The sequence below is a fragment of the Ambystoma mexicanum genome, chromosome 2q (genome assembly GCF_040938575.1).
Source record: "Ambystoma mexicanum isolate Mex_15411 chromosome 2q, UKY_AmexF1_1, whole genome shotgun sequence".
NCBI lineage: Eukaryota > Metazoa > Chordata > Amphibia > Caudata > Ambystomatidae > Ambystoma > Ambystoma mexicanum.
In genome coordinates, this window is record NC_090924.1 from 791,189,409 (window position 1) to 791,214,427 (window position 25,019).

General features: G+C 42.3%; 1 protein-coding gene across 3 annotated transcripts in view; it reads left to right on the forward strand.

Moving 5' to 3' along the window:
- Positions 1-25,019, forward strand: part of PFKP (phosphofructokinase, platelet) — an 882,344-nt gene that overhangs the window by 623,277 nt on the left and 234,048 nt on the right. For 2 of the 3 annotated variants that reach the window (XM_069648019.1, XM_069648020.1), the window contains 3 exons: positions 925-1,077; positions 10,940-11,104; positions 11,678-11,739. In XM_069648019.1, coding sequence (XP_069504120.1) covers positions 925-1,077; positions 10,940-11,104; positions 11,678-11,739 — 380 coding nt within the window. The remainder of the gene's footprint in view (positions 1-924; positions 1,078-10,939; positions 11,105-11,677; positions 11,740-25,019) is intronic. The other variant, XM_069648018.1, reaches the window with a different exon arrangement.

Sequence of the window (25,019 nt, forward strand, 5' to 3'; positions counted from 1 at the left end):
ATGTGTCAGATGTTTTCCAAGAGCTGGTTACTGAACTAAAAGTAGCCGCTTCATATTTTCTGGTAGAGGGGAAGGATACCACAGATGACATAATTTGTTGCCCTCAAAAGGTCGTCTTCAAGTATCTCAGGCATTTGTACTTGTATTCGTCCAGTCATAAGATGTAGGATATAGAATTAAGTCCCAGGAGCATCAACTCGATCTAACTGATGTATAGCAACCAGTGACACGAAATATGTGTTATTATATACTTGAGGCTGGTCTTGTTACCCTTTTATTGTGCCTGGAGCCCAGTCAACCCCATTTATGAGGCAGATGGCTAGGTCTCAACTAAATCTGAAACTTGGCACTAGTGCGGAATAACAACATGAAATAACTGTCTTTGTTATATTTACTTTGCCTGTAACACCTTTCTTAGATTAAACAACTACTTGACATATCGCTTTCAAAAGTATCCTATCTACACGTTTTCCTTTCCGCTCAGCTTTTTTCAGTCTTATATGCTTTCATAATCACTGACTACTCCAAATAAATCAAAATTCTAATATTCTTGTGGGGACGGTCGTGCTGCTATGCCCTGCTTCATTGTCAGGAATCACTAACTGCTACAGATTAATCGTGAATCAAACATTCTTGTGGAGATGGTCACGCGTCTATGCCCTGCTGCACTTTCTGAAATCACTAACTGCTCCAAATTGTATCTTAAACTTGCTTGCAAGGACGGTTGCACTGCCATGACTGACCCGTGTACATTGCTGTAGGTCTAGACCCATATTTTATAAGTTTGTTAAAAACATGTTTCTCTAAGTAAATTAAATTTTGTATGTAAATGGGGGTCAAGTGCTTCATCACACCAAAGGGACCACTGGCAGAATAAATATTGACTTGCATGATTAGCTAATTGTATTTGTACTGCTGCTTCAGGCATTTGAAAGTATGCTGCAATTAGCTGATGCACGCGCCAAATTTGAGGAGTTGTGCATCCCCATGTGCATAGTGCCTGCCACTATTAGCAACAATGTGCCAGGCACGGACTTAAGTGTTGGCACAGATACCGCCCTCAATGCTATTGTGGAGGTAGGTCACATTTTTTATTTACTTGATTGTAACAAGCATGTAATACAAAGAAATTAGTTTGATACAATCTATGTTTTTTAAACTTAATTTAATTCAAACAAAATGCACTTTGTTGCTTTGTGTTCAAATACGTTTTTCCAGTTTACGTAATTAATTGTGTTCTATTACTTCCCAGCATCAATAGAACACAAGTGGAATATGTTTTTTTGCATCATCTGTATCTTTTCTTTACTCTGAAATATGTTGTTGTTGCAGTAAATGTGCGTGCTCTAACAAATTCACTTTTCAGATATTATAACCTCCACTGAGAAGGCGTGGATTACATTACAGGCTTTCTTTGTATTTGTAGTGGCTGTAGAAAACATATTTTAAGTTACAACTGCAATTATATCAACGCATATTTGTAATTTAGTTGACTTGGCTTACCAGGGAGAGGAACTCAAATAATATCAGCATTATTAAAGGCACATCACCCTATTGCTATTCAAGGTGTCATTTAGATTAGATAAAAGAGCCATGGTCTGTGTTGCGGGACATATGTCCTTTGAAGGATCTGCTGACACACTACGGATGGTTTAATACTCGCACCAGAAAGACACAGGTTTCACACTGTATATAAGTATCATGACAAAAACATTTTGTGCGGGTCATTTGTCCCCAAAAGAATCTGATTACAACATGAGTGGGAGTATGTTTTCAGGTTTCTGCTTAGAATGGCTCAGATCATACATGTTGCTGAGCATAGAGTATCCTTTTGGATATCATCCATTGCTTTGAATTCTGACCAGTGGGAAACTATTTATTTTGCCACACCACAGAAAATTAAGCAACGCATTTTCTGTATGTGACATGTGATTTAGGCCAAACTCTTTTAGTTCAACCTAGGACTGACATGTCCCATCTGCTCCTCCAACAGGTAGCACGTAGCACGTTTTTAATGTTTCCCTGTGCTGATCTGTAAGCAAACAAGACTAAACTCCTCTGCATAATTCTGACATCCATTCTATCTTAACAGTCCCCCCATGTATCATTAAAAGGCAGGCACACATTATTCAACTATTTTTTGGTGGTGCTGGGTTGTATTCCCTAAAGCAGGAATTGTGAATAATTCAGGATTAATGTAACACCCATTAGCACGCTGGAAGAGGGCGCTGGCCAATCAGGATGATCAGAAACACGGGCTGTATTGTATTGTCTGGTACAAGCACGCGTTCCGATCAGCCTCGATGCTGCTACACAGTGCTCCCTTCCCTGCTGCTCTTTCCCTTCCCGACCTCCCATCCTCACTCTTAGCACCCGTGTAGCCCCTACGCAGGTGCTAAGAGTATTAAAAAAAACCCTACTTTGTGGTGCGGTGTCATGCAGTGCTGTAGTCTCTGAAGTCTGTTTCCTTGTTGATGACGTCACGGAAACGGGCCTCAGAAACTACAGAGCGTTGCCCCACTGCACCACAGGGTAAGTTGTCTTTTTTATGAAATAAAATAACCACCATTAGCTACCGTGTAGGGAACTACACGGGTGCTAATGGCGATATAAACCTCGGCGGCGGCGTGACCCTGTCGGCAGTGGCACCCCCGTCCGCAAAAAGCGTTCCTCGATTCGCTCAGGCCCTTAACTTGTGCGGCGGGCCATTTCCGTCAGTGTCAGCCCGCCGCCTCGGTAAATTTCGACGTAAACTGTTGATGAATCTGCACTCATTTATGTACATCCATCACACATTAAATTTTGAGAAGAAAATGCAGGCATGGCAACTTATGCATTTAAAAAAAAATGGAATAGAATTGTATTTATTGTGTGATTTAGTTTAAAATAAAACTTTTCACACATAATACAATCAATTTTAAAAGAAATAATAATTTTTCAATAAACTCCTCATAAAATCACATTAATAAAATCTAATACAGCAATTGTTAACGAAAAGTTCATTGGCATTCATACCCAGAACCAAGAAGAAGATATTCCATCAATTTCATGCACAAATCTACATCGCTTTTCTATTCGAAGTACCATTATGTACAAAGATGTTTCAACATTCATATTACAGTACCAACAAAGTTGACTAGCTTTTACAATATTTGTTCTGGCTCCTAAAACATCACCTGTTGGATATTTTATAATTTTATTTTATAATTTTATTCTCAAGACAGAGTTCCTAAATTCACTTGAGGGATGCTTAATCAGATAAGGTGCTAATACGCTATACATTTTTATCGACAATCTAAAATGGTAATTAAAACAGCAATAATTGTATAAAATGTTCCTGTTTAAAATCCAGTCATTTCTAAACAGCTTTTGTTTTTGTTTTGTTTTCTTTTGGGCAGAACACAATTCATCCACAGACAGGTTTATTTTACTCGCAATTATCTTTTCAGATAGTCATTATAATTACTAGTCTTATTCATCAGCTCTGATTGTAGTTTAATAAATGACTAAGCCTGTGGAGGAGTCAAAATATGACTGTAAATTTGTAGAACCTTCCAATCCACATGAGATGCAGTGATTCATACCCATCTCTTGTCTAATAACAGCCATTGGAACCAACATGGGCAGGGTCCTGTTTGGGTCCAGTTTGGACCCATCAACCTCTTTGTCCTGAGGGACCATTTTTTTATTATAAAATCTAGGTGCAGGTAAAATGGAAATCCGCCAAATATAAAATCAAATTGATGCAGTTGATTAGCTGCTGCTACAAACAATGATCTAACACTTTTATTCAATAATAATTTCCCACTTCTGGCATAAATATAACTCCCTAAATATTTAAAACAGTTAACCACTTCCAAATCGTGACCACCTACATCCCATGTTAACCTTTTCCACTTGGTATTTCTTCGTTCAATATTAGAATGTTTGATTAAGCAATGTTCAAATGTAAGTACAAATTCAACAAGTAAACATTTTGGCCCTCCAAAGACTTTTGTAATCCTATTGGTGTCAAATCATAAATAATCATATCATCTGCGTAATTTAAATAATGGATCTTACTCCGATCAATGCTTGGAGAAATAGACTTTGTTTGATTCAAAATAGCAAACTATGAACTTGATTTCTTGAAAGACACCAATAAGGTAGTTCAATTCTTGAATATATTATGCTTCTGATCACATATAGCTGTTAACACGTGGAGCTTGATTAATCTGCAATATTTCGAGCTGTATGAAACTCTTCATCAGATGGCTATTGACAAGCAACTTAAATAATAACCTTTTTTTAACATGCTCTGATTTTTCTTTTATTTTCAGTAATAAAAAAGCAATGAATCCCAATTGATTTCTACATGACACATACCTCGCATTAATACAAACACAATTGTTGACAGCAAGTGCAAGTGTGTGTTCACATCTCCGTTCATGTACACCTGACATAACACTGGACTCCATCATGAACATACATATAACTTAAACATAATGCTTTGTATTAGAATTCTTGGTTGTCCGTAAAAATTAAAGTAATGTTTCCAATGCTCGCAAACATTTATAGACAAACATAGTTCACATTAAATAATTACATTTTTGATTTTTCATGCCTTCTGGCGAGATGCAAACAAATTGATGGATTAAAATATGTTTGCTATGCTCTAATTTGTTATGACATTCAAATCCTCAATGTGTTTCTCTGTCACATGCCTCAATCACCTACATTGCAAATTGTGTTCCAAATCTCATCATACAAATGAAGTGCATAATGTGAGCATGGTTAATGCATCAGTTGCAGAGGCTTTGAAGGGTATTGAGTGACCAGCTGCTCAAATCGGCAATGCAGTGTTGAAAGGCCAGTCTCAATTGACTCTTAGGAATCTCATGTGCCAGTGTAGAAAGGGAAAGAAATCTCAGTTACCAGTGCGGAAAAGGAAAGAGTTGGGATATGATGGGGATGATTCTTATACTAACTTCTCAGGCAAGTAGGGGGGAAATAAACATCCTGCCCTAATTTCTGCCCCAAGGACATCTCTCTGTAATTTGTAACCATGTAAGTAATGGCCTCAGGCTCTCAGTGTTAAAAAGTGTTGTAATGTCCTCCAGCTCCTGTCTCTGGTTTATGTTTCTATTCTTACCACTTCACCACAAGTATATGTTATTCAATCAAACAATGCCCTTATGTAAAATCAGCTTACCTTACCCTAAGATTACCTCTGCTTTCTGCTATTGCCTTGTGTAAGTTGGTCCGGCTCACAATTGACACTCTGTTCTTTAATGCAAATTCGCATGAAAAGTACTCTTGGCATGAATTGACATTTTTAAACAATGTAAAGAAGCTCAATGTGTGGAATTTACCTTATAAAGGAAATGTAACATTTACTTTTAAAAGTGTGGAAAGATACTGGGAAAGCCTACTTTCATCTTTACCAGCCTAAGTTGAATCAGGCTGAGGGTTTTGATGACAAATACCTTCTAGAGAAACAGGCCATCTCTTTGTTTTCCCAGGGGCCACACCACACGTTTTTTTCTTAATTTGTTTCCAGTCCAAAAATTCTTGTGGAGCTCCTTTCATATCTTGGTCTGAAGCAGCTCAATTGTTCCATCAGATATTAATGGAGATCCAGGACTGGATCATATCACTCATATCAACAGACCTGCAAGATGCATATCTGCATATCACTTTTCTGACGTGTGTTCAGAATGTCCCAAGATTCAAAGTGTCATCATTGTTCTTTCAGTTTCAGATGCTTCTTTTGAGCCTGTCCTGAGCTCCTAGTGTAATTACAAAGATCAGAACACCTTTGGTGGGTGAACACCAAGACAAAGGGATACATATTCTTGGTATTGAGATGACTGACTGATATAGGCATTCCTGGAGGCCAAGCCTGTGTGGGCTCTTTCAAGTCCATAGTTCAGAAAGAACATCAATACATCTCAGCTATCTCCATCACAGGACTGACTGACATTCATTTGTAATGAACCATTGTGCAAATCCGGGGAAGCCTCTTTGGCCAGTCACCAGAGCCAGTCTTCACAATCTCATCTGTGTCATCTGTGTCATCTATTTCACCTGGAAAATGCATTAATCTCGATATGGCTTTGGACTCAGAAATACCTGGCCACATGTACCTCAACAATGCCAACCTCTTCTTCACCACAACAGTCTCCATTGGTCACCAACTTTGAAAGATTGCAAGATCTTGATTCCAATGATGGTTCTTCTGAAACAGGATCTACATTAGTGGCTGAATATTAGCAATTTCATGAGAGGAGTTCACCTGACCTTAACCACACCAATACTCATCACAGTGGATGCCAGCCTGTTGGTTTGAGGGATGCACTTTGATAACAAGGCATAATTGGACAAGTGGACAGTCGCTGAATCATATCAATCTTACAACTGGAGGGACCTCTTGCAGAATTCAAAACATTACTCATATTCCACTCATTTATATCAGGCAAGAGGATATTGATTCGAACACAAAACCTAATGACCAGAGCATATTTGAGCAAACAAGTACAAGGTCAATTTAGTATCAAAATCTGTCTGTACAGCTAAACACCTAGACATAAGCCAAGCCCCACTTTCTATCAGTGATGCAACTGCCAATATCTCAGTGGGCCACCTGAGGTGGACATTTCCATCACCGTTGAATATTGTCAGAAACCAATGACATTCAGTTTCAAATAGACAATTTCCTTGCCAAAGGCAGGCAAACATGTCAGCAACATAGACAAGGTCACTCCTTCTATGATGTTTTGCTGCACATCTGGATCTGGCTGTAACAGCCAGAAAGTCTCCTAAAGGTCTTTCATTCCCTTCCTTCTCTGTCCGGGGTGTCATTGAATATTCAGGAGGATTAGATATACTACAGCAGTTTTCTCCTTTTTGTTTTAGGATACTTTAGTCTTGTTTCCTGAAAAACCTGTGTGCAGATCCTTTACTGATGTTTCAATTGTTGTCTCTGCCAATCAGGTTTACAGATCTCCCTCAGTTAACATGTAAGCACCCAAACTGACAGGTTGGAGTTTGGCTTTCAATAATTTATGAATCTTGGATGTCTAAAAGAGTTTCCATAAGGATTAAACATTCACATAGGCCCAGCTGCACGCAATTTGTATGCACCTACCTGAATGTCATGCATCTGATGGTATTGCTTGTAGGGTATCCATTCTATGTTGGGTATAAAAAGGGGATATGCATAGTTGTCTTCCTCAAAAGGGACTTTGCAATGGTTTTGACAGTGTGGGTTGTGGGGTAAAATATTGCCCCTGAATGTCAGACATAAAGAGGCCAGGCCTGAATTTAAGAGTGAAGTTGCCCGGTGCTATCCATTGGAAAAGGCAGACCAGTCCAAAACACTTCTTTTTCCGACTTAAGGCTTAGTGACCTGGAAAGAAATGGGCCTAGTTAAACTCCATTAAAATGGACATGTGCGCAAGTGGAGAAAGACACTTTTCACAAATGTCATTTTGGAAAAGCCTACTTGGAGCATTAAAGGGGACATCGGTTTCCAATGGTAAATAATGGCCTATGTGTGGACAATACTGAAGGGATACACATGTCATTTCAATAGTAATATTAAAGAAATACATTACACATGGGCAGATTTAAAAACGGCAACAGTGCACATGGGATGAAAAGTAACAGTTGTGCATTTGGAAGCTAAAAAGGAGGAATGATACCTGAGATGTAAGAAATAAAGTGAAGGACAGAGTGCATTCATCAGGAAGAAAGAGACATTAATTCCAACATATAAAATGACAGCATGAACAAATAAGGGCCTAGTCTGTTTGGTGTAGATTTGAATACTGCTTCCTTATGTAACTCAGGCCTATCTGTTAGGAGAAAGTGAACTTATTTCTGTTTATACAGGATGTGAAGAAACATTGTATTTATGAACATCATGCCTGAATGTAATCTGAAATACAACATGTTAAACATACAGTGCCAATTGGAAATGTTATTGCTTTAGGAGCATGTAGGTAACTGGCTGCAGTTGTTTTTCTCTACTGAGCTGCTGGGTATCTGGAATTGTGACCCCAACCTCTGGGGGGCTGGTTACACCAAGACAACCGGCCTGTAAGTTCAGTAAAAATATAAAGAGCTACAAGCTAGAGATCGAATTTGTGGTGAATTGCTGACAACACAACCAACAGAAACCACCTTTAAGGTCAGGTTCCCCACAAAAAGTGCACTTAGCTCTGAACAAAGACCCTTTGAAATCTGCACCCTAGACCTTTTTCCTAAATAAAAGGAGCATTGTCTGTCCCGTCAAGCCCACCCAGGGTTCAAATTAAACAGAAGAAAAAGCCCATTGGGACCCTGTAAAAATGAAATCATTGTGATGTACACAATTTAAGTTATGTGGAAAATTATGATTCTGCCATTTTCATACATCTGAGAAATGGGAAAGGTGGCACAGGGGTAGATCATGAAAATAAGGTTTAGATTGGAAACGGTCCAATTTTTAGGTACTTCGATGCAGCAGAAAACCGCAATAAATTTTAGCTCGGCTGAGGAAGGGCATGTCGAAATAAAATTAGTATGGTTTGATTTGCTGTAAAATGTAGAACCCAGATATATATATCTTCATGGGGTTATCTGAAAGAAGTTATCACAATATGAGATTTTTCAGAACAAATGATTAGAAACTCCCTGTCATTTAGAAATAATGTATCTATTCTCCTCCCTCAACCTACATCATACATATCTCCCAACTTATGGTCCTATCAGCAGCCAGTGGGTGTCTTGATGGGAGGAGAATGGAGCAAGTAAGTCAATCCTGACCGTGGGAATTATGACCATATTGCAGTGTCATCCACGCTATAAGAGGGCAGGTTGCATCAAAACTGGGCTTTTGGACTTTATTCCAGGAGACAGCCTGCTGGGCTATAGCGAGGAATAACTAGCAGAGAGGCCTCAATCCTTGCATTGGAGACTGGGAAATAGAGAAGCTAGCTAGGACCCAAACCAGAGGAGCAGAAGGAGTCTGGGTGCAGGAGAAAATCCTTGACCTAAAGCCCTTGACCAGACCTGTGCTGTCCCTAGAGGAGCCCTGCTGTTTACCCTGACCAAACCCTCCCATGTAAGTATTATCCCAAAGCCATCAGTTGCGTGGGGAGCCACCTGCCTTTATCCCTTTCCATTAGTGGATAAAGGAGGGTGAAACTGGATAGGCACAATTTATCAAATCTCATTCAATTTATGTCCCCACAGAAAACCACCCCTCTGTTGAAATTACATTGTGTTGGGGACTGCAATCCTTTCCATTGAATTGTGGGGAGGAGGAGACCCTGTGCAGACCCTTTGCACATTTGATTAAAGTAAATCAAGTAATTCCCATATAGAAAGTCACGGGATGAGTGTTGTTCGAATTTGAAACTAATAAAAGCTCATGCCCAGTGTGTTAGAGACGGTGTAGCCCATAAAGACTTGTTTCTGAAATCCTTCACTTCCATATAGAAAAGGGGGGAGGAGAGTCCATAATCCCCAAAAGAAGTAATCCACCAAACACTACCTTTCAAGAGGATGCTAAAACGAAATTTCCCTTTTGTTTTCATTTTTCTCTGTCCTGTCTTTTATTTTTATGTGTGTTGAAAAACGATTTCCATTCGAGTCCCTTTTTCCCAACCTTGCTTTTTAAATAAAAGTGGAAAAACGATTCTTCCCATTGTATTCCTTTTCCTAATAAAGCATTTCCAGTAAGAAGCATGAAACGATTTTTCCCATTGTATTCGTTTCCCGAATATTGCATCGCTAGTAACAAGCACAAAACAATTTTTTCCCATTGAATTCCCTTCCCAAACATCGCATTTTAAAATCAGTAGCCAAAAACATGTTTTTCATTGTGCTCTCACTCCCTGCATCTTGCCTATAAATCAAAGGGGTCATATTTAATTGAGGCCTGGAGGATGGGGGTGGCTGGGAGAAAAGTATTGTTTCAAATTATGTCATTGCTGACTTAATTTGAGATGCAGAGGATCTTAAATAGAACTCACGCTGTGCCAAAGAAACACAGTGATTAACAAACATCTATTAGGGAAGAACTTTGCATAGCAATGTGATGCAATGAACATGTATTAGCACAACGAAATACGATAATGCTCCTACAATGGTCCTATACAGACCCAGTGCCAGAAAATGTTCCATTGTATGGTAGTAAAATAAAGGAGGCAGTGCACATGTACGGAAATGGAAGTTGTCTCCATGATTGCACAAAATCTGGTTCTATCCTGCCGCAGCTGAGAGAAAACACCCTTTCTTTTGGGGTTTGATGAAAACTGCAAATGGCCAGCCTGTGCAGTTTTTGAGTTCCATCAGTTAGATTTGGATAGTTATATTGTTGGTGCTGAAAAGAAAAGGGGAGGAAGGATAGCTCAGGGGCAACATGTCGGTCTTGGAAGCAAGACAACGAGGCTCGAAACCACTCGCTGGTATTAAGCGCGATAAAAATTAGCAATAAAATAAAAAACATCATTGTTGTGGGTACATTTTAGTTTATTTCAAAATATAGTATTTGACTTGTTTCATGCCAATCTGGGCACTTCTTCAAGACGATTTGTAATAGTTTTAAAGCTGGTACTTTCGGACATAATCTCTTGCAACGGGCTCGGGGTGCTGCCAGGGTCACCATCGCCACAAAACATATGTAGAGTGTGTCTAATGCCCTAATATATTTTAGAGTAAAACCAAGATTCACACACAGCAACATTGCCTTCTTTTCGATAGCACATATACAACTATCTGAATGCAAATTACTGAACTGAAAAATTGCACAGGCTTGCCACTTGATGTGTTAGTAAAAATAAGATTTGCAAAGTAACACAATTCCTTTATTAGTGCATTTCATTTACTATATGTAATAATGTATGTAAAATGTTAAGCATTGTTTTGTTTGTTGGAATTAATATTCTTTTTATTATAAAAACATTTTCGTTAGACCTGTGATCGCATTAAGCAGTCGGCCAGTGGAACGAAACGGCGTGTATTCATCATTGAGACAATGGGAGGGTATTGCGGTTACCTGGCCAATATGGGTGCTTTAGCTTCGGGTGCAGATGCCGCCTACATTTTTGAAGAGCAATTTGATATTCGAGAACTACAGGTATGCACATATTGTAGTTAAATCGTGGGTATATTATGTAAACTGTTTGACGTGTTGGTGCTCTCTAGACACAGTAGATACATTCGTTTCACACGAGTCCATAGCTCAAAATAGAGGAAATTTCACACACTCATATGCACTTAATCATAGATGGTCACATGTTTCTTTTGCAATCAATTGCATTCAGATTAATTCGTATAGAAATATGTGTTTAGAAGTTTATTATTATTTAAACATTGTACATTAACCATAAAGGTTGTTTTAACTGGTTGAGCCAGAAATGGATTATGGATATTGTAGTTTTTGATACCTTTCATTGGACCAAAACAGGAGGTACAAAGATTCATAAGTACATTCCTCTGATCCAATACCAAAAATGGCATCTGCGTGGTCCTTTCACTTGATTGCACCACGAAAAGGTAACACAACCAACAAAATATATTTTTCATTGAACTGGAAAGGCAAAATAATATTGTAAGAAGGAACACGTTTTACCTGAAGTTCTTTGTTTCACGTGTTGTTTTTGTAAATTATTTCTTGAGCAAAAATAAAGCGATATCAATTTCTTCACAGGCAAATGTTGAACATTTAACTGAAAAGATGAAAACAGGCATTCAACGGGGCCTTGTTCTGAGGTGAGCGCCTTAATAACTTTATGAATTGACATATCTGAGTGAAAACTCAAGCCATGAGAAAGTTTATTTGGTATTTATTTAATAGCCATTAATTGTGAAAACAACACTCCTAAGGACATTGAAAAACTAGTCTTAAAAAAAGCGACAGAGCAATATTTATCGTATACATTGAATGGATGAAGAGCCACTTTAAAAAGTGAGCATTATTTTGGCTATTATATGGATAAGATATTTATATAGACTCTTGTACTCGCCAGGCACTTACATGGTATGCCCAGGTGCATAGATACCGTTTTAAGAACTATTCCCATCATATGCCCATGATGTGCTCACTGACTCGCATGATACAATAGTAAATGCTTTTTTATAATAGGCATTGTTTTCAAAACTAGAGTTATTCACACCAATGGCAGTTTTTGCAGCAGAACTGTCATTATTGCTGTTAAAATCCCAAACCATTTGATGTCATGGTATGTGCAGCTGCTGACACCAAGCTTTCCTCAGTATGCACATCATAGCCTTGTTTATTCATGTCCTGCTAGCCCTTTATTTCCATTCTCTTCCCAATTAAAACCGCAATCTCAGAAATAAGATTGTACAGTTGGTACAGCATCCCCACACTCTATTTCCAGTTAGCATATCATGGGTGCTTCATTATGATAATGAACACAGCATGATTCCATTCACCCCCTTTAGTAAAGAGGTGCCAGGCCCCATTTGTCTAGTTAGCAGTACACGGCCTTATTTAATAATACCCAGTTAGCACTGTAAGCGATGATTCCAATATTACCATTTGTCACAGCGTGTCTTAATTGTAGTATGCCTGGTAGGCACTGCAAGGTATGATTCAATTTTATCTGCTCAGCATGAAAGGTCAGACTCCATTATACCAGTTGGCATTTCAAGGATAAATCCCATTTTACCCAGTTAGCATACACGTCCAGATTCCATTATGCACAGTCAGCAACACAATGCCAGTTTCCATTGCGCTCAAAGGCCTGAGTCAAGGAATGGACAAATCCATGATGGTCAGCACACCCTAAACATGAAGCACTGGTTACACGGAGAAGGTTAAAGTAAAAGCATACAATAGCCTGCAGGAAATCAGTACTTAGTATTGTTGAGCCATAATCCTTTCCCCAAGAAACATATTGTAAGTGAGCTGTTTACCTATTGACATTCTGGGTGCACTGGAACCTGATCTAACTCATCTTTTTAAACACAGTCTCACCTTGCAAACAATATAAACTGTACGCCTTATAACTGAAACAACTAATTATGTGAAGATCGTCAGCTAAAACAGAGTAGAACCTTCGAAAGGCATTGACCAAAATTCAAAATTTTGTCAGATCAGACATTGTGTAGGATTTACTATAGACGTCACAAGAAGCTGTTTGTCAAACAAAAGGATTGTGAAAGTGGTTTATTGAGTCCCGATATTTAGTGGGTACAAGAGCAATAATGTTGAGTGGTGTCTTAAGAGTAGCAAATAAGGATTTCTGTCCTTTCAAATGTCTTTTTCTATGTCAATGCTTGCAAGGGGACCAAGTTGTAAGTATCAGGGGAAGTTTTCATGATTTTGGCCTTTAGGATATAAAACACCTAAAGTTCAGGATACATATGTTGCCATGAATACAGAACAACATTTGGATATATATATATATATATGGCATTTGGTCTAATGGGTAATAGGAGGGTCTAGGGGTGGAACATACTACTCAAATGAAAAGAAGAAAATCAAAAGAGGCAAATGACACGCAGAGGCTGTAATAGGGATTTGCTATTTGATCTTAAATCTGACAAAGAAAAAGTTAACATTTTTAAATGTATCTTGTCAGAAAGGATTATAGAGATGACCATGGGTTTTGTGGAAGTTTGATGAATATTTGATTGAGAACATAAACTCTAGAGCAAAAAATCAAGGACTAAACAAAATGGGAAGAATAACACTAGCAATCCAGGATCATGTGGCAGGAAGAGGACGTTTTGGGTGGCTTCTGACTATGCTGCTATTTGATGGATTGGCACAAAACGTTCCAAAATAATGAAGACCCAAATCGGAATTTTCCTCAAAAGTTTTAAGTGGTTTTGTCACCTGGGGAGAAAACGTTATAAGTGGATTCCCAAACCTTTTTTATCCCTATTGATTTACATTGAAAATAATTTCTGTCACACCTACAATGCAAACCACTTTGCAAATGTTCACCAGATTTGCTTGAGGAGCAGCAACCTGGTTCTGAAAGCGTGCTTCTGCAAGTTTGATGAAAAACCTACAACATTATTTTTTTTAAATGGCCAAAAAGTTGGTAAAATAACTAGTGATGTGTTGGCCTGGCCCACAAACACACTTCCTGATTTTGTGTTCATGATGTCCCTCAATCAGTCAGAGTGACGCATGACAGAAAGGCCCTGATTGTTCTGTTAAAGGACTCAAGGAATGTTACACATTTGGAAATCAATGCTGTGTTTGATTCACAGACAGCAATATTGCCAGCAGACCTCTAGGGTTTGAGAGTAGGTCATTATTGGGTGGCATACATTTACAAAAGGGTGAAATGAAGATGCTGTTTTTGTGGCAATGTTAACGAAAATGCTCATCAGATAGCAGACAGCATGTTGGTCATAATTGGGAAAAGAGAGCATTACAATAGTCCTACACTTAAAATATTGTGAGGGAGTGTGAGGTAACTATGATGGCTTGATTGATGGTGGCCACATTATACAAAGCAACTTATGTTTGTTTGTTTGTTTATTATTTGTAATGCGCCAGAATACCCTAAGGTAACAGGGCGCAGCATTTACATGAATTTGCGAAGCTTAGTTGCAGCAATAACGATATATACATACACATACACAAAATAATAATAGCAGGATTATATACATATATACAGGTTAATACAGGTGAGTACAATATGTACAGATCGCAGGGGTATGCAGGACTTAGGGACTCGGTGTGTTAGAAAGCTTACGTCTTCAACCATGAAATAATCTTGGATCGGAAGTTTTGGTAAGGTAAGTCCATTCTGAGAGTCGGTGGTAGGGAGTTCCACGGTTTAGCCGCTTTCACTGGGAAGCTGTTGCCCCCTATAGTGGAGCGTTTGTAGTTGGGGACAGAGAGGCAGTCTCTATATGCTGTTCTTGTGGGTCTCTAAGAGGTCTGTCTATGAAATCTGTCGATCAGGTAAATAGGAGCAGTGTTATTGAGGGACTTGTAGGTAAGTGAAGCAGTTTTTAGGAGAATTATGTCTTTGATGGGGATCCAATTGTTCTGTTGGCTGTATACTGTGATATGATCTCTTCTAGAGATGCCCAATGCCGCTCTAAGAGCATTATTCTGGAGAGTTTGTAATTTGCTAGTGATAGCTTTGGAGGACCCAAGATAGAGAGCGTTGCAGTAGTCCAGACGGGACAATATAAGGGCTCTGGCAAGGGTCAAGCAGCTAATGTCGGATAGAAAAGGTTTGGCTGCACGGATCAATTTGCACATGTAGGCAGTGGAAGAGGCTAGTGAGTTCACCTGTCTGTTGAAGGAGAAGTTGGAGTCCAAATAAAAGCCCAATGTTTTAACTTCATGTCCCACCCTGATACTGTTGCCATCGATCATGAAGGATGAATAGGCAGGGCTTAGTTTCTTTAGGCTGGCAGTAGTACCCAAGGTGATGAGTTCAGTTTTATCATCATTCAGGCATAGTCCATGTGTGGCCATCCATGCCTGGATGATGATGTACACTCTATTCACCAAGGCCAAATCCTTCCCATAATCTTCAGAAAGCGGACGGAGGATCTGGGTATCATCTGCATAGTTAGTGTAGGGGATTCTGAGATGATCCAGATCATCGATGTTAGGCAGAAACCTGTGCAGTTCCCTTGGGGACCACTGCAAAAGGTTTAAGACTACAGGTATAGCAGTAAACCCACTTGGTAGCAGTCCGCACCACCCAGATTTACCTGGTAGCTGTGGCTGAGCAGTCAGACTTCCCTCAAGAAGAGTTAGGCAGTATGTAAAGTATACACAATAGGTACTCAAATACAATAGCACAAGCAAACACTGACCAGAGCTTGGTTTCAAAAGTATATAGTTATTTATTTATTAAACACACATAAGTTGAAATCACTCTAGCAAAATATAGTAAAAACACTTCAAACACAGTTATAATGAAAGCAGTTTTAACCCTTACTCCTATCTAGACAACTCTAGGTTAACACCACATAATTAAAACAGAGGTGAGCGCTTAACGTTAGATGACACTCTAGTAGGTTCAAGAAAGGGGTAAAAAGAAACAGAAATGGGTTAAACACACCACTCTAAGGTCCAGAACACTTGCAATAGGCTCAAAGAAGCACCAAGTCACAGGTGAGCAAAAGTCACTAGGCAGGGCCCACTCTTAGAGTAGCCGGAGCGAAAATGTGCCCAAGATCACACTGTTATTAGGGATTCAAAGTCTTGCAAAGAGTTAGAAAGAGTTTAGAGTGGCTTAGAAAGTTTAGCCAGGGTGTTCCAGGCACTCCCAGGTTCGAAAGCCGGGGGCTAAATCTACCCCGTACAGTCGGTGGCAAGGGAAGCCAGGCGGAACACGGTACCTTAAGCGGAAAGGATCCTCCAGCGGTGGCAGTTGTTCCAGGCAGTGGCAGCAAGGCGCGACGTCGGTCAGGGGAGAAGAAGTTCTTGCTGAAGAGCAGAAGAAGAGGGTCGTTGCACTGCCCGGGAAGAAACCAGCCGCGGAGTCCTCCGGTTAAAGAGTTGTATCGACTTTCGTGGTTGGGGTAAAAGTGGTGGGGTTCCGGTTGCCGGGGTGCTTGGCACTGGCAAGGCGGCCACGAGATACCTCGAGAAGCGGAAAGAAGGTGAAAACCGGTTGTCCCCACCAGTCAAGGGAAGGAGCCACTCCGTTAAGAGTTCTCCTCGGTCGTCGGGAAAAGTGGTGAGACGGTTCAGCAGGGCTCCACCGGGTGGTGTCGTCGAAGCAGGTCGGCTCAGCTCTTCCCTCGTCGGATTCTTGGTCCTGTGGCGACTTCTAAAGTTCCAGTCCCCAAAGCCCTGCTTTTATGCAGCAAACCCCCATTCACCCAGCCTAGCTGTCACTCAAACATGCTAAGTGGTGAGCCGGCCGGCTCACCACTTGGGCCAATCAGGACGGAGTGCGACTTGAGTTACCAAGGTAACTCAGTCCAGGGTGCCTAAATCCCCCTCCACCCCTCCTAAGTACCCCAGACAGAGTGGCACCACTTTGGATGGCTTCTGTGGAGAAGCCCGCCAAAAGTGGAACAAAGGGCTCCACTTTGGGTCAGAGTTACAGAGGCGAACGCCAACGCCATTTTAGAATCAAGTTTTGGCAAAAAGTCCCAACCGGAGTTATAATAATAAATATATAAACCGGCGGTATGTTTAAGGCTACCGTAAATAAATAATTAAATGTGTTAGCCTAAAACAATGGGAAATCCCATAGGGAAATATTCGCGGTCGAATATAAAAAGCAGTTTCCACTGCCACCAGCCAAAACTCGATCAGGGGGGACGGAGACGTGCCCCCTCGACTAACAGACCCTGGGGCAATCGAATTGCCCCAGCCAGTACGTCCACAATATGATGGTTTGTACTGGTTCTGTTCAGGATTCAAGACTAGCAAAGTCTTTGGTGACTTTACATGCCCTGGGAGACAGTAGTCAGTCCCAGGGTATGGAGTCTATGTTGGGGAGTCCCTAGGACACCCCTGGGTCACGGCACAGAGGGTGCTGTGTAACCCACATCACAAAAATACATGAGGCCCTATGGAGTAAAAGACCCCATAGCCCATTCAACACAAGGTTTAACCAAGAAAACACACTTCAACATGTCCAAGAGTGAGGGTAAAAGAGTCTCACTCTTGGCAGGAGAAAAAAAGAAACCCCAGAAATCCAGCAAAGCTGCTGGGGGACTCACTAGGTAGGGAAATTCAGCCTAAACAGAGAATTCTCCCTAACACTCGCCCCCCCCAGACTAAGGGACAGGAGGATTTAATCCACTCCTGGATGAACCTCATACCTCTAGTCGATGATATACATCCTAGAGAGTCCATCAGCATTTTGATGGTGACACCCTGACCTGTGCTCAATGGTGAAATCAAACCCTTGCAGGCAGATTGACCATCTCAATAGTTTTGGATTTTCCCCTTTCATTTGCATTAACCATCTCAAGGGTTGGTGGTCAGTCTGAATAACAAAAGTAGAACCATACAAGTATGGCCTAAACTTCTTCAGTGCCCACACAATAGCAAAGCATTCTCTTTCGATTGTTGCCCACCTTGTCTCAGGATCCTTCAGTTTTCTACTGATGAAGCAAATGGGGTGCTCCCTACCCTTCTCATCCAGTTGGCTTAGAACTGCACCTATACCTACATTGGAAGCATCAGTTTGTACAATGAAAGTTTGGTGGTAGTCAGGAGCTCTCAATACTGGAGCTTGGCAAAGAGCTCTCTTCAGTTTTTCAAAGGCCTGATTGCACTCCTCATTCCATTTTACCTTTTTAGGGAATTTAGGAGAGGAGATTACATTCAGTGGAGAAGCTATGGTCCCATAGTTCTCAATGAAATTCCTGTAATACCCAGTGAGGCCTAGGAAGGCTCTCACTTGGGTTTGAGTAGTTGGTGTTGTCCAACTTTGCACAGCTTCAATCTTGCTGAGCAAAGGCCTTATTTCTCCACCTCCTACCTCATGCCCAAGGTAGACCACTTTACTTTGACCAATCTGGCACTTACTGGCTTTGATTGTCAAATGGGCCTGTTCCAGAGCCTGCAACACATGTCCTAGGTGGTTCACATGTTCTTCCCAGGAGTGGCTGAAGACTGCAATGTCATCCAAGTATGCCATGCAGAAATCTTCCATCCCAGCCAGAACTTGGTTCACCATCCTTTGGAATGTGGCAGGTGCATTTTTTAATCCAAAAGGCATGACCTTAAACTGGTACAAGCCAACTGGGGTTGAAAATGCAGTCTTCTCCTTGGCATGGTCTGTCAGGGCTATTTGCCAATAGCCTGACGTAAGGTCAAATGTGCTGAGGTACTTGGCTGCACCAAGTTTATCCACCAACTCATCTGTCCTGGGCAAAGGGTGGGCATCAGTCTTGGTGACTGCATTTAGAGCTCTATAGTCCACACAGAATCTCAAGTCTTTGGATCCTGCCTTTGGTACTAACACAACTGGGCTAGACCATGGACTAGTAGAGGGTTATATTACCCCGAGATCAAGCATCTTCTTGACCTCTCCTTTGATGTGGGTTCTGATATGTTCTGACATCCTGTACCCTCTGCTTTTGACTGGCAGACAGTCACCAGTGAGTATCTCATGCTGGCCCCAAGGGGTCAAGCCTGGTGACAGTGAGAACAGGGAGGCAAACTGATTTAACATAGATTTGCACTCCTCTTGTTGCTCAGGTGTCAGGTCTGAAGAGAGATTAACTCCTTCGACTTTTTCATCTAAAGGCACCCCTCTGAGGAGATCAGGGAGAGATTCACTCTCTTCCTCCTCTGCAGCTGAAGCTAGACGCAAGGCTCCTACGTCAGGTCTGGAGATGTATGCTTTTAGTCTGTTGGTGTGGAAGACTCTAGGAGCTTCCCTGGGTCTGCCCAGATCCACCAGATAGTTGACCTCTCCAAGCTTTCCCACAATCTTGAAGGGTCCCATCCACTTGTCTTGCAAGGCCCTCTGCCTTGTTGGGAGCATAACTAGAACTAGCTGGTCTTGAGTAAACTCAACCATGTTAGCCTTCTGGTCATGCCAATGTTTGACCAGAGCTTGACCAGCTTTCAAGTTGTCACTTGCTTCTGCCATCATGTGTGACATTCTCCTCCGGAGACCTATCACATAGTCAGTCACTCTGACTGGCTTGAGGGGAGGAGCACCTTCCAACCCCTCCTTAATCAGGGCCAATGGACCTCTGACCGGATGGCCATAGAGAAGCTCAAAGGGAGAATAGCCTACTCCCTCCTGAGGGACTTCTCTATAAGCAAAGAGCAGGCATGGCAGTAGAAGGTCCCATTTTTTCTTAAGGGGTTCCTCTAAAGCACCTATCATGCTCTTCATGGTTCTGTTAAACCTTTCAACCAACCCGTTTGTCTGAGGGTGGTATGCTGTTGAGAACTTGTAAGTAACTCCACAGGTTTTCCACATGGCTTTCATGTAGCGGGACATAAAGTTTGACCCCCTGTCAGAGATTACTTCCTTAGGAAACCCAACCCTGGTGAAAATACCAAGGAGGGCCTTAGCCACAGCCGGAGCGGTAACAGTCCTCATAGGAATTGCCTCAGGGTACCTAGTAGCATGGTCTACTACAACAAGTATAAACCTGTTGCCTGAGGAGGTTGGGGGATCAAGGGGACCAACAATGTCAATCCCTACCCTCTCAAATGGGACTCCCACAACTGGGAGAGGCACTAAAGGTGCCACATTCTTGGAACCAACCTTACCAGAAACCTGGCAGGTATGGCAGCTCTTACAATATCTATCTACTTCAGCCCCCATCTTTGGCCAATAAAAGTAGAGTGAGAGCCTTTCCTTGGTCTTCTTGAAACTCAAGTGACCAGCCAAAGGTATCTCATGGGCTAGTTGTAAGAACTGTTGTCTGTTCTCTTGTGGGACTACAAGGCGTTTGTAGTCTCCAGGTTCAGACTCAGTGGGTTCACTGTAGAAGAGGCCATCTTCCCAGTGCAACCTATACTTCCCAGGCTCTTGCCCATCAGCTTGAGAAGCTGCCTGGTGGCAGAGACCTTCCAGAGTTGGACATTCTCTTTGCCCCTTACGGAAAGCAGCCCTGCTTGGCCCACCTTCTGCCAGTAAAGACTGCAGCTCAGGATGGTCCTCAGGGTCCAAATCTCCAATAAGGTTTGGGCCTCCCTCTAGCTCTTCCTCAGAGTCTAGCTCAACCACACAGGGTTGTACCTCCCTCTCAGCCTCAGCTGGAGGTGGAGTTACAGGTGTAACTTTGGACAACCCAGGGGAAGTCCTTGTTGGAAGCACTGGAGTGCTTGCTGCTGGCTTTTTCCTAGGAGTCTTGGGTTGCCCCTTTGCTCCTGATCTGGTTGTTACTGCAGTAAGTTGTTCCAGTGGGAGAGGAGTGATTTCTGTCATCATCTCCTGAGATAACCCTCTCAGGGTTTTCTCTCTTGCAGGTTTTGTGAGCTCCTGTAACCTTTTGCTAGGGGGTCTGGGGGTATGAGATACAACTCCAAGAGCTTTGAGGTCATTACCCAACAGAACCCTACCTGGCACTTCACATTGTACACTGACAGGTATTTTTACAGCCATATCATTACATTGGATGAGAACTGGTAACTGGGGACACATCTGCACAGGCCCACCAGCTAACTTGGTGAGGCATTTGGGTGCCTTAGCAACATCCTCTGCCTTGAAAAATGATTCATCCACCACAGTTATGCTGGCCCCAGTGTCCCTAATGGCAGGAGTCTCCTGGCCATTCACTTGGACACTGTCCTTATAATACTCTTTAGTATTATCTGGGATAGAGTTATATACATCTAAATTCTGTTGTTCCCACAACCCCAGAGAGACTAAAGAAACACTAGCTGAGACTCCAGTGGGTTCATCAGCCAGTAATAGAAAGTTTCCACTTGCCATATGTACTTCCTCTTCTGGAGCGAAGGCTAAGGAGGCAAGTTGGACCCCTGAAGGTTTACCCTTACATCTGGGATCTCCTTTCACATGGTCAGTAGCCTTACAAACAAAGCATGAGCCAAAGGCTCGCTGGAATGGAGGCTTGTTCTGACCTCCTTCTGGTCTGGGACCAGAAGGTACACTAGCCTGATTCGGTTTCCCTTGTGGCTTACCCTTATAGTTTTGTTTGGGGCCCTCTTTGGAATTTGTAGTATTTGAATTCTCTTTGGAGTCCTTTTTAGGCTGTCTCTCCCCATCCTTTTTCTGAGTTACCCCAGAATCCTTGTGAGTGGCCCTGTTGGCAACCCACAAGTCAGCAGCCCTAGCTAGTTTCCGGGAATCTAATTCCTTGGAATCAGCCAAGTGTTGTCTGAGCTCAGGAGAGCAGGCATCATAAATAGTCTCCAACATAAACAAATTCTTCATACCTTCATAAGTGTTCACCTTGTAACCCTTAATCGATCCCTCTAAGTTTTTCAACCCTTCACTCACCCAGGTAGCCCAAGGGGTACCATCATGCTTTTTGAGGCTCCTAAACCTCTTAAGATACTGGGAAGGGGTCTTCCCAAACCTAGCTATCAAAGCTAGTTTCACACATTCATAGTCCTTCTTATCCTCCTCCCCCATCTCCATTACCACATCAGTTGCAACAGGGGGAAGCCTAGAGAACAACCAGGTGAGTAAGTCATTTCCTGTGATGTTCTGGAGCCCATGATTATATTCAAACAGAGACAACCAATCCAACACATCCAACTTAGGCTCATACATACCAACCAATTCTTTAGGCATCCGGGGTCTTTTAGGACTGGAACTTCTAGAGGAGCCGGAGAGAGAAGCATTCTCAACAGATAATTTCTTCATTTCTAGCTCATACTTGAGCTCCATTTCCCTTAGCCTTAGTTCTTTGTCAGTTTGAGCATTCAGTTTCTTATACTCCAATTCTAGTTTCATTTTCTCCAGTTCAAAGTACTGAGGACTAAATGTGGGACCTGGTAAAGGCCCAGTAGGTACAGCAGGTAGAGCAGGTAGAGGCCTAGGGGGGACAGTCACAACAGCCTCACCCTCCTCTTCTGACTCTTCCTCAGAATCATCAACATTTTGCTCCATGTTAATTTCAATACTGTCATCTACAGTTGCTGGAGTGGTAGGTTCCTCTGAACCCTCACCCAGACTTTGGTTAGCTAACAATCTTTCAATCAGCTCCATTTTCTTGCCCTTAGTCAGGAGGTCTTTATGTTTACAGAGCACTCTTAAACAATCAGCAGTTTTGGCTGCAAGGGACTCTTGACTATAGCTTTCTATAACTGACATGTTAGAGGTTTACTTTTATAGTGCTAAGCTTTGTGGTTAGTTGCACTAAGGTATCTAAAGCACACTAAAATGTATACTTAATACAAATCCCACCGCTGTACACCAGTGTTAGGCAGAAACCTGTGCAGTTCCCTTGGGGACCACTGCAAAAGGTTTAAGACTACAGGTATAGCAGTAAACCCACTTGGTAGCAGTCCGCACCACCCAGATTTACCTGGTAGCTGTGGCTGAGCAGTCAGACTTCCCTCAAGAAGAGTTAGGCAGTATGTAAAGTATACACAATAGGTACTCAAATACAATAGCACAAGCAAACACTGACCAGAGCTTGGTTTCAAAAGTATATAGTTATTTATTTATTAAACACACATAAGTTGAAATCACTCTAGCAAAATATAGTAAAAACACTTCAAACACAGTTATAATGAAAGCAGTTTTAACCCTTACTCCTATCTAGACAACTCTAGGTTAACACCACATAATTAAAACAGAGGTGAGCGCTTAACGTTAGATGACACTCTAGTAGGTTCAAGAAAGGGGTAAAAAGAAACAGAAATGGGTTAAACACACCACTCTAAGGTCCAGAACACTTGCAATAGGCTCAAAGAAGCACCAAGTCACAGGTGAGCAAAAGTCACTAGGCAGGGCCCACTCTTAGAGTAGCCGGAGCGAAAATGTGCCCAAGATCACACTGTTATTAGGGATTCAAAGTCTTGCAAAGAGTTAGAAAGAGTTTAGAGTGGCTTAGAAAGTTTAGCCAGGGTGTTCCAGGCACTCCCAGGTTCGAAAGCCGGGGGCTAAATCTACCCCGTACAGTCGGTGGCAAGGGAAGCCAGGCGGAACACGGTACCTTAAGCGGAAAGGATCCTCCAGCGGTGGCAGTTGTTCCAGGCAGTGGCAGCAAGGCGCGACGTCTGTCAGGGGAGAAGAAGTTCTCGCTGAAGAGCAGAAGAAGAGGGTCGTTGCACTGCCCGGGAAGAAACCAGCCGCGGAGTCCTCCGGTTAAAGAGTTGTACCGACTTTCGTGGTTGGGGTAAAAGTGGTGGGGTTCCGGTTGCCGGGGTGCTTGGCACTGGCAAGGCGGCCACGAGATACCTCGAGAAGCGGAAAGAAGGTGAAAACCGGTTGTCCCCACCAGTCAAGGGAAGGAGCCACTCCGTTAAGAGTTCTCCTCGGTCGTCGGGAAAAGTGGTGAGACGGTTCAGCAGGGCTCCACCGGGTGGTGTCGTCGAAGCAGGTCGGCTCAGCTCTTCCCTCGTCGGATTCTTGGTCCTGTGGCGACTTCTAAAGTTCCAGTCCCCAAAGCCCTGCTTTTATGCAGCAAACCCCCATTCACCCAGCCTAGCTGTCACTCAAACATGCTAAGTGGTGAGCCGGCCGGCTCACCACTTGGGCCAATCAGGACGGAGTGCGACTTGAGTTACCAAGGTAACTCAGTCCAGGGTGCCTAAATCCCCCTCCACCCCTCCTAAGTACCCCAGACAGAGTGGCACCACTTTGGAGGGCTTCTGTGGAGAAGCCCGCCAAAAGTGGAACAAAGGGCTCCACTTTGGGTCAGAGTTACAGAGGCGAACGCCAACGCCATTTTAGAATCAAGTTTTGGCAAAAAGTCCCAACCGGAGTTATAATAATAAATATATAAACCGGCGGTATGTTTAAGGCTACCGTAAATAAATAATTAAATGTGTTAGCCTAAAACAATGGGAAATCCCATAGGGAAATATTCGCGGTCGAATATAAAAAGTAGTTTCCACTGCCACCAGCCAAAACTCGATCAGGGGGGACGGAGACGTGCCCCCTCGACTAACAGACCCTGGGGCAATCGAATTGCCCCAGCCAGTACGTCCACAATATGATGGTTTGTACTGGTTCTGTTCAGGATTCAAGACTAGCAAAGTCTTTGGTGACTTTACATGCCCTGGGAGACAGTAGTCAGTCCCAGGGTATGGAGTCTATGTTGGGGAGTCCCTAGGACACCCCTGGGTCACGGCACAGAGGGTGCTGTGTAACCCACATCACAAAAATACATGAGGCCCTATGGAGTAAAAGACCCCATAGCCCATTCAACACAAGGTTTAACCAAGAAAACACACTTCAACATGTCCAAGAGTGAGGGTAAAAGAGTCTCACTCTTGGCAGGAGAAAAAAAGAAACCCCAGAAATCCAGCAAAGCTGCTGGGGGACTCACTAGGTAGGGAAATTCAGCCTAAACAGAGAATTCTCCCTAACAATCGAAAAGGGGCTTGGTAAATATATTGTACAGTGTGGGGGAGACACAGGATCCCTGTGGTACGCCACAGGTGATAGGTATGGGGTCTGCTGCATCTG